Here is a 13,646-nt window from a genome sequence, read left to right as displayed (position 1 = left end):
AAGTTCACAAAGATTGATAAACCATCTCGCTTAGTTGCTTAACCCATTACAAAATAACATCAGTAGGCATATTCTCCATACTATTCTCTGTACATCTCCTTGGGTGCTGACAAGGAGAATATTTTTAACAATCAAAAGCTTGTTTAGCTGATGATCAGTTCCTCAATTCCCGGGACCTTAATGAATGGGGTGATATTATGAGAAGAAATTGGATGTTGCACTCTTAATTAATTGTCAGTACTCTACGTAAACTGAACTATCCGCCTCAGTATCGCCGGAAGCATCTTGTTGAAAAGCGATTTTCTGTTCATAGCAAAACTTGATGAAAGAAGAGAAAGGCTTATGATTGGTCACCGGTTTAAGTGAGTGGTCGGGAATACAATTGTAGAGTTAACCCTTAACTTGTTGTAGCGTTCAGTCACTTTGCCACATGTGCAACCTCGAGACAGTTGAATTTCACTTCGATCCCCTTCAGACATCAATTAAGTACAGTTGATTGAAAAAGCAAAAAATAAATAAAAAAAAAAAGGTCGGTGGGTGAGCTCGTTAACCCTAGTCAGACATAAAATTACTGGCTCATGGATCTCCAAATCGTTTTTCGTATAAAACAGCAACGTCAGGCATCAGTAACACGTCTCTTCTTATTGAACACCATCTGAACTTTGCACTTTATTTTTTAACCTTAGGAATTTCTACTTTTTGATCAAACTGCTGGGCACCGTCGCGAATAGACTAAATTACCGACAGTTGTAAATTTAATTATTCACCAAAATGCCTTCGAGGAGTTCTAATTCGTACAGGGCACTTTTACCGCTTCTTTCTTTAAAAATTTCTCTCTGTAAGCCAGCAAATCTTGAACATAAAAAGGGGTCAACATGTTCCCCTAAGCTGTATTTTGGTTCACTCGATGTAAAGATCTCTGACAGTGACAGTGCATCTTTTACTACAATACCCACAAAGGCCCTATTACGCTGAGTAAAAGTACATCTTCACAGAAGTAAAACCTTTTTAAATCTACACTCCGTGAAAATAAGTTTTCTGAATTCGGTGGATATTTCCGATTGCCGGGCATTTAGTCTATTTGAGATCTTGCCCGGTAGTCTTTTCAAGTGTCGACAACCAAGCGATTTTGAGATTCGATAAGCTCGGAAAAATGATTTTAGAATCACATAGGATATGTAGACAAACATCGAGTTTTCCCAATAGCTTTTATTGGAGGTTTACTGCAATGTTTCCCTCCATATTTACTGAGCTTGAAGCTCTCCCTTACTGTCACGCCAGGTGATGGAAGACAACATTTTACGAAACCAGCGTGACCTTCCGAGCTTTAAAACATGCTTGGTACGTTCAAGCTAACCAAAGCCAACGCAATCCTTTCAATCGCTTGGTATTTCTAAATAAACTCGAATATTCCGAATAGTCTGTCCAAAAGCGTAAAATTCCTAAGTGGCAACAACAGAGCGATGTTATAGGATGCACAATCTCGGAAAATTTATCCAGTTAAGGAGACTCCATAAAGTTTTATGACCGCGTGAGCTTTAAAACTGTCAAAATGAAAACAAACACGGCGGCTCGATACGATCGCACGATTGTTATCTGTTTCACACAATACATTTTTTCTGTGATGGAACCTGGGGTTTCCAGCAACTGCACCCGTAATATTCCTAGGCCTTCTACGCCTAAAGAAGTGGTCAACCGAAAAGAAGACAGTGTGGGACAGACGAGGCGACAGATTCGAAAGTTTACACATGCTCAGATAGAGATCTTGGCGAAGTTCTATTCCATTACGTAATTTTTTGTGACAAAGAAAATAAGGATCTTTCGAGCAAGATTTATCGCGTTTCCTTGAGTGGAACTTCCCAAGATTTGCTGGACCGCTAAACATAATTGTGCCCTTCCTGGTGTCTGTTGATGAAAACAATTCATAGGAACAAATTTGAGACAGAGTAAGAAAAAACAAATTTAAATTGCAAATAGCGAGAAAACTGCCATTGTAACCCCTATTTTTTTCGGTTTTTAAATAATCAGCAGGACAAATTTCACAAATTGTGGAAATTTTAAGAGATTTTACCGAAGCAAAAGGCAAAGCAAAATTATCGCTGGCGAGCGCCTCCCTTCGTGGAGCCTTTGCTTAATAACGAAAATCACTTTGATAATATTTCCTACAGCGAACGATAGTCCGAACCTTACTCATCTCCCTCTTGATGGCTTTTAGGGACCGGTCATTATTTATCGCCTGGGGGGGGGTCGGAGTATTTTTGTTGTCACATCGGAGCATTTACCTGATCCCCCCGTAGAGTATCTAGTTTTTTAGAGATCCCCCCTTATCGGTAGTGGAAAGTTTCATGATCCCCCCCCCCCCTTTTCTCCCAGCCACCGCGTGTTTGAAACAGAGCTGGCACGCAATTTGAAAGTGGTAGTGGCCAGAATGAACGAAGAGAATAGCAGTAATGGTGCTGAAAAAAGGTTAAGTTCGGGCGAGGATTCAGATGAATCTGACGAGGAGACTGTGCAAGAGCCAGTGGAGAGGGCTGCCGAAGATTCTGACACGGAAGCGGAACAAGATACAGCCTCACCAAAATAAACACTTTTTTATTTGTTGTTTTCATTCGGCCGCGTATTAAAATAATGAAAGTTTATGATTTTAGATTACGATTCTCTATAAAACAAACTGAAACGTTATGAAACAATTTTGAGCAATTGTAAGTATTCCATTCTCAAAATCTTGATTACCTTTCTAATTTAGATCGTGCCTGAATAAAAACGTGTATGTTAGACTACGATAGCGATTCTTTTTTACAAAATGGAGGGTCTGTAAAAGGGTTTGGGTTTTGTGTCTGGGCTAGAATAGAGTTTATATAATACAAAATACAACTGAACGTGGTCTTGAATATATGGTTGGGGGTTTAGAGTCCCAGCGGCAAATCCTACCAAAGTATTTACAAATGCAATCACCCGGGGTCCCGGCGCGACCTAAAATTCCTTTTTTTTTGGTCTGATCCCCCCCATTATGCTTGTCAATTACGGCTGATCCCCCCTAAAGGTCTTCAAAAAACCATGTGATCCCCCCCTAAATACTCCGACCCCCCCCCCCCCCCAGGCGATAAATAATGACCGGTCCCTTAGTGACATAGAAAGGCGAAAAGATAAAAATTTCAGTCTAGAAAAAGAATACGCTGGCGCGCGCGCCAACATTGAGGAAAAACCCTATGAAGCCACCTTAAACAACAATTTAATATTTAAATCGCTTGAAATTTCTAATTAAACATCTGATATTACAAGTTTGGAAACAAACTTCTGATATAAGAAAGTTGGAAGAAACTTCTAATGGAAATTCTGTGAAAATTTCTGACTGCCAGGCATTTAGTCTATTTGAGACCGTGCCCGGCTGTCGGGCATTTAGTCACAGCGTAAATTGTAACCTTTTTAAAGAGCTGCATTTTCTAAGAATATAGACAAATCAAGCATTTCCTCGGTGTAAAAAATCGATCAATTAAAAACAATTGTTTTGGGCAAAAATGTATGTTAATTACATCAAATTTAATATCTGGAATCGCTCGACATTTCTAAACAAACATTTGATATTAGAGAGTTGGAAGAACCTTTTAGTGGGAGTTCTGTGAAAATTTCTGGCTGCCAGGTATTTAGTCTCTTTGGGACCGAGCCCGGCTGCCGGGCATCAAGTCACGCATAAATTGTAATCATTTTGAAGAGCTGCCTTTTCAAAAAAAATATCAACAAATCAAGAACTTTCTTTGTGTAAAATTCGATCCATACAATAACCATCGTTTTGGGCAAATATTTATTTTGATCACATCAAAATTACCACAACAAAAGACGCATTTAACAGCTAAAGTTCCTGTTTGGGGAAGTAAGAAATTTTAAGTCAGAAAAGTTAGGGCTGTTCGGTAATTTCATTGCGAAGAATCAACTGACTCAAAAGTATGAATGAATTGTAAAAGCTAGTTACATGCATCTACACTAATACCTTAATCAATATTTCCTACATTATTTAATAGCCTTAGGGATATCAAAAAGTCTTTATTACTTTGGTCTAAAAGCATCGTTCTCGCGTCATAACAGATCAACAAATTATTCGAAGGGTTTTTGGAATGGCCATGGGTCCAAACGAGATCAGATTATGTCAAAGAATCGGCTGTTTTCAAATAAAAGACCTGAGAGTAGTTGCTGGTTAATTAGCCCCTTTAAAATTTGGTGACGATCATTAGCCTTAGAAAGATCGGTTAACTGTAATCCAGTCAATGTTTGTAGACCATATAGAGAATAATACATGGGCGCGCCAAGATGTAGAAATATTCGAAAATATCAAGTCCCCACTAGTTTAGAATTACCTTTTTTCACTAACGAAATATTCGCAAGGTTATAGAAGAAATAAAGCAAATTAGAGCTCATCTTTTTTTTGCTCTCTCTTTCTCGAATCCAGTGGCCGAGATCCCCTTGTGCTCCGAAAGATTATCTCATTTCAAAAAGATATGCGATAAAAGAAAGAGAACATTTATGGGTGCCTTTCCATTTGAATGTGTTTCAGAAAACACGACCGATGGAAATGTAAAAAAGGCAAAAGTTTGACGATTCGGCGAAATACTACCGGACCGTGCCTGTAGTTGGAGATAAGAAAATCTTGTCCACCAATGACCTAACAATCCGTCAAGCAGCTATGAACAAGTGTATGCAAAATCGGTTGTGCGTGCTCTACTTTCCATGAATAATCTTATGTCAACCGAGCGATATTAAAGGTGCACAAGCTCGGAGAATTTATCCAATTAAAAAAAAAATCAATATTTGGAATCGCTTGACATTTCCAAACAAACATAACATATTAGAAGGTTGGAAACAAATATCTGGTATTAGAAGGTTGAAAGAACCTTTTGATGGAAATTCTGTGGAAATTTCTCACTGCCGGGTATTTACTCTATTTGAAACTGTGCCTGGCTGCCGCACATCAAGTCACGACGTAAATTGTAACCTTTTTGGAGAGCTTCTTTTCAAAAACTGTGAACAAATAAAGTGTTTTCACGTAGTAAAACATTGATCAATAAAATACCATTGTTTTGGGCAAATGTTTATTTTGATTACATCAAATTTAATATTTGGAATTGCTTAACATTTCTAAACAAACATCTGATATTAGAAGGTTGGAAACAAACATCTGATATTAGAAGGTTGATAGAACCTTTTGACGGAAATTTTGTGAAATTTCTCACTGCCGGGCATTTAGTCTATTTGAGACCGTGCTCGGCTGCCGGGCATTAAGTCAAAGCGTCAATTGCAACCTTTCTTTAAGAGCTACCCTTTCAAAAATATAGACAATTCAAATACTTTTTCGGTGTAAAATCGATCTATAAAATACCATTATTCTGGGCAAATATTTATTTTGATTACAACAAAATTACCACAACAAAAGACGCATTAAACAGATAAAGTTCCCGTTTGGGGTAGTAAAAAAAGAAATTTAAAGTCAGAAAAGTTAGAGCTGTTCGGTAGTTTCATTGGGAAGAATCAACTGACTCGAAGGTAAGAATGAATTGTGTAAGTTAGTTACATGTATCTATGCCATTACCTTAATCAATATTTCCTTCATTATTTAATAGCCTTAGGGTCATCAAAAAGTCTTTATAAGTTTAGTCTCAAAGCATCGTTCTCGCGTCATAACAGACCGAAAAACTATTCGAAGGGTTCTTGGATTGGCCATGGGTCCAAACGAGATCAGATTAAGCCATCGAAAAGAATCAGCTGTTTTCAAATCAAAGAACCGAGCGTAGTTACTGGTTAATTAGCCGCTGTAAGAATATTGGTGATGATCATAGCGTTAAAAAGATCAGTAAACTAAACTCATCAATGTTTGTAGACCATATAGAGAATAATACATGAGCGCGCCTCGATATGGGATTTACCTTCGAGTGTTACAGCATCTAAAGGAAAAATAAAGCTGGTAATAACTTATCTATTTATCTAGTTTCTTCTCTTTCTCCATTGAATTGAATGACTGAAATCCAAATCAAATCCCCACTACTCCAAAATTGCCTCATTTCGCTAACGAAATATTTGCAAGGTTATAGGAGAAATAAAGCCAATTAGAGCTTATCTATTTTTTGCTCTCTCTTTCTCGAATCCAGTGGCTGAGATCCCCTTGTGCTCCGAAAGATTATCTCATTTCAAAAAGATATATGCGATAAAAGAAAGAAAACATTTATAGGTGCCTTTCCATTTGAATGTGTTTCAGAAAACACGGTCGATAGAAATGTAAAAAAGGCAAAAGTTTGACGATTCGGCGAAGTACTACCGGACCGTGCCTGTTGTTGGAGATAAGAAAATCTTGTCCACCAATGACCTAACAATCCGTCAAGCAGCTATGAACAAGTGTATGCAAAATCGGTTGTGCGTGCTCTACTTTCAATGAATAATCTTATGTCAACCGAGCGATATTAAAGGTGCACAAGCTCGGAGAATTTATCCAATTAAAAAAAATTAATATTTGGAATCGCTTGACATTTCTAAACAAACATCTCATATTAGAAGGTTGGAAGAACTTTTTTGTCGAAATTCTGTGAAAATGTCTGAAAACCGGGCATTTATTCTATTTGAGACGGTGCCCGGCTGCTGGGCATTAAGTCACAGCATAAATTGCAATTCTTTCGAAGAGTTGTCTTTTCCAAAAATATAGACAAATCAAGTACTTTTTCGGTGTAAAAAATCGATCTATGAAAAAACTATTATTTTAGGCAAATATTTATTTTGATTTCATCAAATTACCACAACAAAAGATGCATTGAACCGATAAAAGTTCCTCTTTGGGGTTATAAAATAAGAAATTTTAAGTCAGAAAAGTTATAGAGCTGTATGTTCGGTAGTTTCATTGCGAAGAATAAACTGACTCGAAGGTAAGAATGAATTGCGTAAGTTAGTTACATGTATCTACACCAATACCTTATTCAATATTTCCTACATTATTTAATAGCCTTAGGGTCATCAAGAAGTCTTTACAACTTTAGTCTAAAAGCATCGTTCTCGCGTCATAACAGACCTAAAAATTATTCGAATGGCATTGGGTTCCAGAAGAGATCAGATTTAGCCGTATTTTTTTTCGAAAATAATCGGCTGTTTTCGAATCAAAGACCTGATCGTAACTATTGGCTAATTAGCCCCTTTAAAGATATTGGTGATAATCATAGCGTTAAAAACATCAACAAACTAAACCAATCAATATGTAGAGAAAAGTACATGGGCGTGCGTACATATGGAATTTCTCTTCGAGTTTTCGAGTCAATAGCTCACAATTTTCAATAATTGACTTAGTCCTTACTGAAAGAAGAAATCTTTCAGGGACACAGCCAAAAGGGCCTGTGGAAAGCCTTCCAGTTGACGATTTTCGTTCTCAGCCGCGAGAAATGCCATCACCAGAGCCACTGAATACGCAACTTTTGGTTTTTCTCTTCGTATTTTGGTTTTCTTCCCTTTATAAGAAAGTTTTAACGTCACCGTCTGTAAGCAATACGGATTTTTCAGTGTTTTAATAGCTATAATTCGAGAAAAATTCCGTCAAAAAACATTAGATTTAGAAGAGTGAAGGCTTTGCTGTTTGTTCATCAACCTGACTGATTGATGCGAAAGGCGAGTGACGCGTCGGCAACTGATTGGCGATATCAAACAAACTTGAAAAAATATCGTACTTTTTCACGTGTGTTGTTACGGCTTTTCTCAGGGCTAGAAATCCTTGTATAACACCGTAGTTTATATGTCGTCAACCATTTTTTAGCAGTAAAATCAATAATTAATTGAATGAACTGTGTGTTGACGGCTCCAAGTTACTTCGTTTTCCATTTTTTAGACAATATGGCAGGACGTTTCCTCGGTGCTTCACTGCTCATCTTGATTGTGGTATTTAAGCAGGGATCCTCTTCTGTTTTTAACGACCCAGACCAGTTAGAAGGAGACACCTACACTACAGCAGACGTGGCGGATGACCTTGCCGACCTGAATGACCTGGAAATGGAACAGGTGCAAGACAGCGTGCAGCCCAACGTTTGCAAAGAGATCCAAGCTGAATTCAAAGCCGTGGAGAAAAAATCCATGGCTGAAGCCAAAAAAGAAAAACCTGATAGCCTAATATCAAGGAGACAGGCAGCATATAGAGCAAGTCTGAGAAAAAGCTTTCAGATACTACAACATGGTAAAAGATCAGTGGTGGACGACTCGAAAGTGCTTAGGTCGTTACAGAATGAAGCTTGTGTCAAATGCGCCATACGAAATATTTGTGAGACGAAGAAGGTTTTGAACCTTCTAGGAATATCTTTGAATATGAAAAGGTAGGCTTCCAAAACCAAAACACAAAAATGGCGTTCAGAATTTAATTACTTAAACGTGCATTTTTAAAAATGTCAAATTAAAATCTTAAAATGCGCGCGATTTATTAAGAATAATGTATTTAGGTTAAAAAGTTGATAATCTTTCAAGTTGTCATGATCTCCATTAGGCTGGAACTCCCTAACGACCATGTTGCAGCAAACAGCTCGACCGAATTCGGACCGAACTAGATTCCACACAGTACAATTACTATTGCTAAAAACCTGTTCAATGATATATAGTTTCGGGTGGTTTTTTTAAAAAAAAAGTGTGTGCATGGTTTTTGTTTTCTTTAAGGCACCCGCGAAGGATTGAATTAACCATAATTCCTTAACTTTTCCTTGAACAAAAGTCTGAACTCTTTCCTTCGAGAACATATTTTACTCTTGAGCTTGAGCCTACGTTTTTCTTTACACCGTACTTTGTTTAGCCAAAGCTGCTAAAGTCAACTCTGGCCACGGCACCTCAACCTTGCTAATACCTTTATCGTCCTTTACAATTACTGGCGCGTTTGTTTTTTCATTTATAGCATTTCCAAATTTGTGGTGGCATTTTAGTTTCTAACGGAACTCTGTTAATAAACAAGTTATGTTTACTTTTCTCTTCAGGAAGAGGAGAAGAAGGATATGCAAGAGGAAGGTTCTTAAATGTTTAGAACACAAACCCCTGGGGAACATAAAATGTCCACATAAGTCTGAGGAGAAAGCCCGTTTTAGAACAATTGATGGAACTTGCAATAACGTGAAGCAACCCCTGTTTGGAGCAGCTGGTACTCCATTCATACGAGTACAACCAGCTGATTATGCAGATGAGGTCTCGGCACCTCGCGTGGCACAAAGTGAAGACCAGTTACCCAACGCGAGAAACGTGAGTCGTTTCGTCCATGACAGCAATGCAAACCGCCAAAACCCTAATTCTCCAAGGCTGACTCACCTGGCCATGAATTGGGGTCAGTTCCTGGACCATGACATAACGCTGGCGGCAGAACAAAAAGTTGCCTGTGAAACCGTTCCCTCTAATGAGCCAGAGTGTTTCAACGTTGAAGTTCCGGCCGATGATGACGTCTTCCAGAGCAGGGGTGTTACATTCTTCAAGCTGATTCGAGATGTTCCCCATGAGTTTAAAATAGAGTGCTCACCAGGACCAAGAGAACACACCAACACGATAACAGCTTTCATCGACGCCTCCAACGTTTACGGCTCTAACGAGACGGAGGCTGAACACCTTCGAGCACCCGACGGGACAATGAGAATTATGACACCTCGTCACGGCTGCCCCTTAGGGGATCTTTTACCTGCACAAACAGATCCTGAGATACCATGCGTATCAAAAGATCCTAACAGACCTTGTTTCGTAGCTGGAGACGAGCGCGCGAACGAGAATCAAGGTGAGATCACCAAATCCTTTTATTCGCTTATCTGATTAAGACAAATAGACCGTGGTATATCGACCTTTTTCAAACACTTCTATAGCGTATTCATATCGAATATTTACAACAAAACTTTAAAATATTGTTACTTCTACACATGTAGACCACACATTTTCAAAGGTTCCAGCTTCAGGTGTCAAGGCTTACACACAGACATCCTTATTAAGACGTGACTGAAATGATGAAATTGCACATGAGCTCTGTTTAAACCTTTTGGTCCCAAGATCTCAACACTATTGCTTCTGAATGTCTACCATACCTTGTGTCGCGAGGAGAAAGTGTTTTTCGGTCATTTGAGGTCGTGAAATAACTCATACTCGACAAGCAATAAAGAGAGTGTCCTGTGCGGGAATTTGTCATGCATCTTCCTGTCTCAAGCCCTTCCATCTCCTCCTATATTGAATAACCCTTTTATCTTCTTGCTAATGATATATATTTTATGGATTCAACAGGTCTCATGTCAGTGCATACTCTCTTCGTTCGGGAGCATAACCGAATAGCAACATTTTTCTGTGAAAACACAGAATGGGAAGCGGAGCAGATTTACCAGGAGACCAGGAGAATCGTTGGAGCGGAATTACAACTTATTACATACAACGAAGATCTGCCACTGCTTCTTAGCCCCAAAACGGTAAGTAACTGTTTTCATCGCTGTTTTATTTTTTTTTTTTCGAATTCCCAACTGACTTCTTTTCTTCATTTTTTAGATCAGAGACAACAATCTCGCTCTGCTGAAAGGAACACGGTATTTCAATGGTTACAACCCTGGTGTCAATGCCCAAATTTCTCAAGCCTTCTCTGCGGCGGCTTACCGATTTGGCCATAGTTTGGTTCAAGAGGAGTTTCTACGTCTAAGTCAGAATGGCTTTCAACACAAACGTAGCGATGATTCTAAGTCAGAGTTCTATCCCATCCCAGTAAAGGACTTCGGTAATCCAACCTACCTATACGAAAAGTGTAACGAGGGTGTCGATTCCATTTTTAGAGGCTTGGTTAAAAGTCCAGCAGCCAAAGTTGATGGGTGAGTGGGAGATGAATTTTTAATAGAACATCCTTTTACGTATCTCTTGCCTGGAAAAAGCGAGCTAATAGATACGTTTTCATCCGAAGGGGGAAGGGAGGAGTTATTAGGCGAAAGAGGAAAAGTGGTGGTTGTGCGAAAACTAAAACAGTTAATTACACGAAAACATCGAACGAAATATCATTTTACCCAAATACTTCTGATTTAAATGTTTGACCTCGAGAAATTTAAAATCCGTGCTAGAATATTTGCTGAAAAAATGTTTCCTATCAGGTAACTTAGAACGAAAGGTTAACTGCCAAAAAGTAATAAATAAGGTTATTGAAAATATCCTATTTCTTTATTAATCATGAGTAGGATTATCAGTTACTTATTAATACACGATATTGATTTGCATACGATTGATCTTTGGGTTGGTCTGATTCTTTCCCTAGGCTCTTTTCCAAGTCTGTACAAGAAAACTTGTTTCGAGGCCCTGGTGACTTGTCCGACCTCGTATCCCTTAACATTCAAAGAGGACGTGAACGTGGTGTGCCTTCATACACAACATATCGAAACACGTTTTGTAAAATTACACCTATAGTAAACAGCTTCGAAGATCTGCAAAAGGCTGGCATCACCCGAAAAGATATAGATAATTTGAAGTCCCAGTACCAGTCAGTCCACGACGTCGATCTTTTTGTTGGAGGTATGTCTGCGCCAGCGTAATGCCGCCATTCAGCCAATTTCGATTGAGTGTTGTGAAACCAAATCCAAAGTAATCTCCATAGGGAGCCAATCAGAACTCAAAATGAAAGGAGGGGGAAAAGCAAGTAAACTGACTGAAGGACAGGAAAACGCAAATGATCAGGTCGTTTTTGTTTGAAGTTTTTCATCTGATTGTTTAAGACGGGGACGTAACTTTTCTTGACTGGCCACAAAGAAAAGTGAATCAAAACAAATACAATTCCAAAAAGCAAGCAAACTGCCTCAAGCGCAGAGAAACGCGAGTTATCAAGCCATCTTTGGTTTAACTTTTTGATCCTCATTGATTGGTTCTAAGGTGGATCGAGTTTTCTGGACCAATAACAAAGCATAGTAAAGAAAAACCAAAGCAGTCTTGAATTGTTTTTGATGTTTGATTGAAAATTGCTTTACAATTTTTAATTAACTGAGTATTTGGTCGAGATAGGTGCCTATTTGAGCTATTTCTTAGCTTGTAATCACAATGCTGCAAAATCTTTTAACGAATGTGAACCAAGTACACGGGTGTTCCTGAACCTTACCACTCGTGTAGCCAATCATAACGAAGGATTCGCTTTATCACGCCTACTCCAGGACCCACAAAAACCTTTGTTATGATTCTTCACAGGAATGTTGGAGCCGGCAGATTCAGAGGGAGGAGTACTAGGAAAAACCTTTCAATGTATATTAGCTGACCAGTTCAAACGCCTACGAGAGGGTGACCGCTTCTGGCATGAAAACGCGCCAAACCGAAGAAAGAACACTGATAAAACAGCTTTTACGCGATGCCAACTGCAAGAAATAAGAAAGGTTACATTGGCCAAGATAATCTGCGACAATGCTGAGAACATCCCTTCTATCCCCAGGAGGGTGTTGCACCAGTCAAAGACATTCGTCAATTGTAAAAAGCTACCCGAAATGAACCTGGATGTATTTACACCAGATTTCAGATGTCCGCGCCAGGGAAGGTACGTTTGCAACTATTATTGATTTGAAAGCAACTTCACCTGAATTCGGTTTGAACTTTGATTAACTGTAATTGACTGTTTTGTTTTCCGACAGAGTTTTGGGTGACGGCCCAGACCTTGAGGATGAAGATAAAGAAGGATCGACTCGACTGAGTAATCCGTCCACGAATATGGGATAATTCATCAGCCTCTTGACCCCGACTCGAGGATTTGCACTTGATTAATTCTAACTGGGTTTCATGTTTTAAGCTTAATTTGCGCATGATGTAGATCATATTTTAAATTTAAATTCTTAAAATGGAGTATGAAAATTATCAGCGAGATCGCTTGTTTATGAAATGTAACGTTTCTTTGTAACTGGCTGTACTGTTTTTCAAACTTACAGGGGATGGCGCCCTTATTATTACCATTTGTAGCCTGCAAGATCTTGCCATTGGTGTATCTGACAGGTATTAAGCTAATTTTGCTGCTGTTGTTGTTTCGTAGTTTCGAAACGATCGCCTTAGATATTAATGTAGTAAAGTTTACTTCAGTGACGCATCAATCAGTGTCTAGCTCGTTATTGACTATCAACTTACATGCGCAGCGGATTCGGCACTTTTCGAGTATCAGCCTTATAATCTAAGTTCACAAAGATTGATAAACCATCTCGCTTAGTTGCTTAACCCATTACAAAATAACATCAGTAGGCATATTCTCCATACTATTCTCTGTACATCTCCTTGGGTGCTGACAAGGAGAATATTTTTAACAATCAAAAGCTTGTTTAGCTGATGATCAGTTCCTCTATTCCTGGGACCTTAATGAATGGGGTGATATTATGAGAAGAAATTGGATGTTGCACTCTTAATTAATTGTCAATACTCTACGTGAACTGAACTATCCGCCTCAGTATCGCCGGAAGCATCTTGTTGAAAAGCGATTTTCTGTTCATAGCAAAACTTGATGAAAGAAGAGAAAGGCTTATGATTGGTCACCGGTTTAAGTGAGTGGTCGGAATACAATTGTAGAGTTAACCCTTAACTTGTTGTAGCGTTCAGTCACTTTGCCACATGTGCAACCTCGAGACAGTTGAATTTCACTTCGATCCCCTTCAGACATCAATTAAGCACAGTTGATTGAAAAAGCAAAAAATAAATAA

The 13,646-nt window shown here is 38.7% G+C and overlaps 1 protein-coding gene across 2 annotated transcripts; it reads left to right on the top strand.

Moving 5' to 3' along the window:
* The first annotated feature begins 5,237 nt into the window (after window positions 1–5,237).
* On the top strand, window positions 5,238–13,049 carry LOC149036105 (immunomodulatory peroxidase-like). Of its 2 annotated transcripts, none has more exons than XM_089190047.1 (8): window positions 5,238–5,535; window positions 7,850–8,327; window positions 8,973–9,751; window positions 10,246–10,424; window positions 10,501–10,814; window positions 11,249–11,502; window positions 12,166–12,505; window positions 12,600–13,049. In XM_089190047.1, the coding sequence occupies exons 2-8, from the start codon at window positions 7,855–7,857 to the stop codon at window positions 12,682–12,684; spliced, it is 2,424 nt and encodes an 807-aa protein (XP_089046173.1). In that variant the 5' UTR covers window positions 5,238–5,535; window positions 7,850–7,854; the 3' UTR covers window positions 12,685–13,049. The 2 variants fall into 2 exon arrangements, with proteins under 2 accessions (XP_089046173.1, XP_089046174.1); XM_089190048.1 differs by lacking the exon at window positions 5,238–5,535 and adding an exon at window positions 6,782–6,902.
* Window positions 13,050–13,646: the final 597 nt, after the last annotated feature.

The sequence above is a fragment of the Pocillopora damicornis genome, chromosome 12 (genome assembly GCF_964200805.1).
Source record: "Pocillopora damicornis chromosome 12, jaPocDami1.2, whole genome shotgun sequence".
Lineage (NCBI taxonomy): Eukaryota > Metazoa > Cnidaria > Anthozoa > Scleractinia > Pocilloporidae > Pocillopora > Pocillopora damicornis.
Note: the sequence above shows the minus strand (reverse complement) of the source record. Positions and strands in the feature narration are given on the sequence as shown.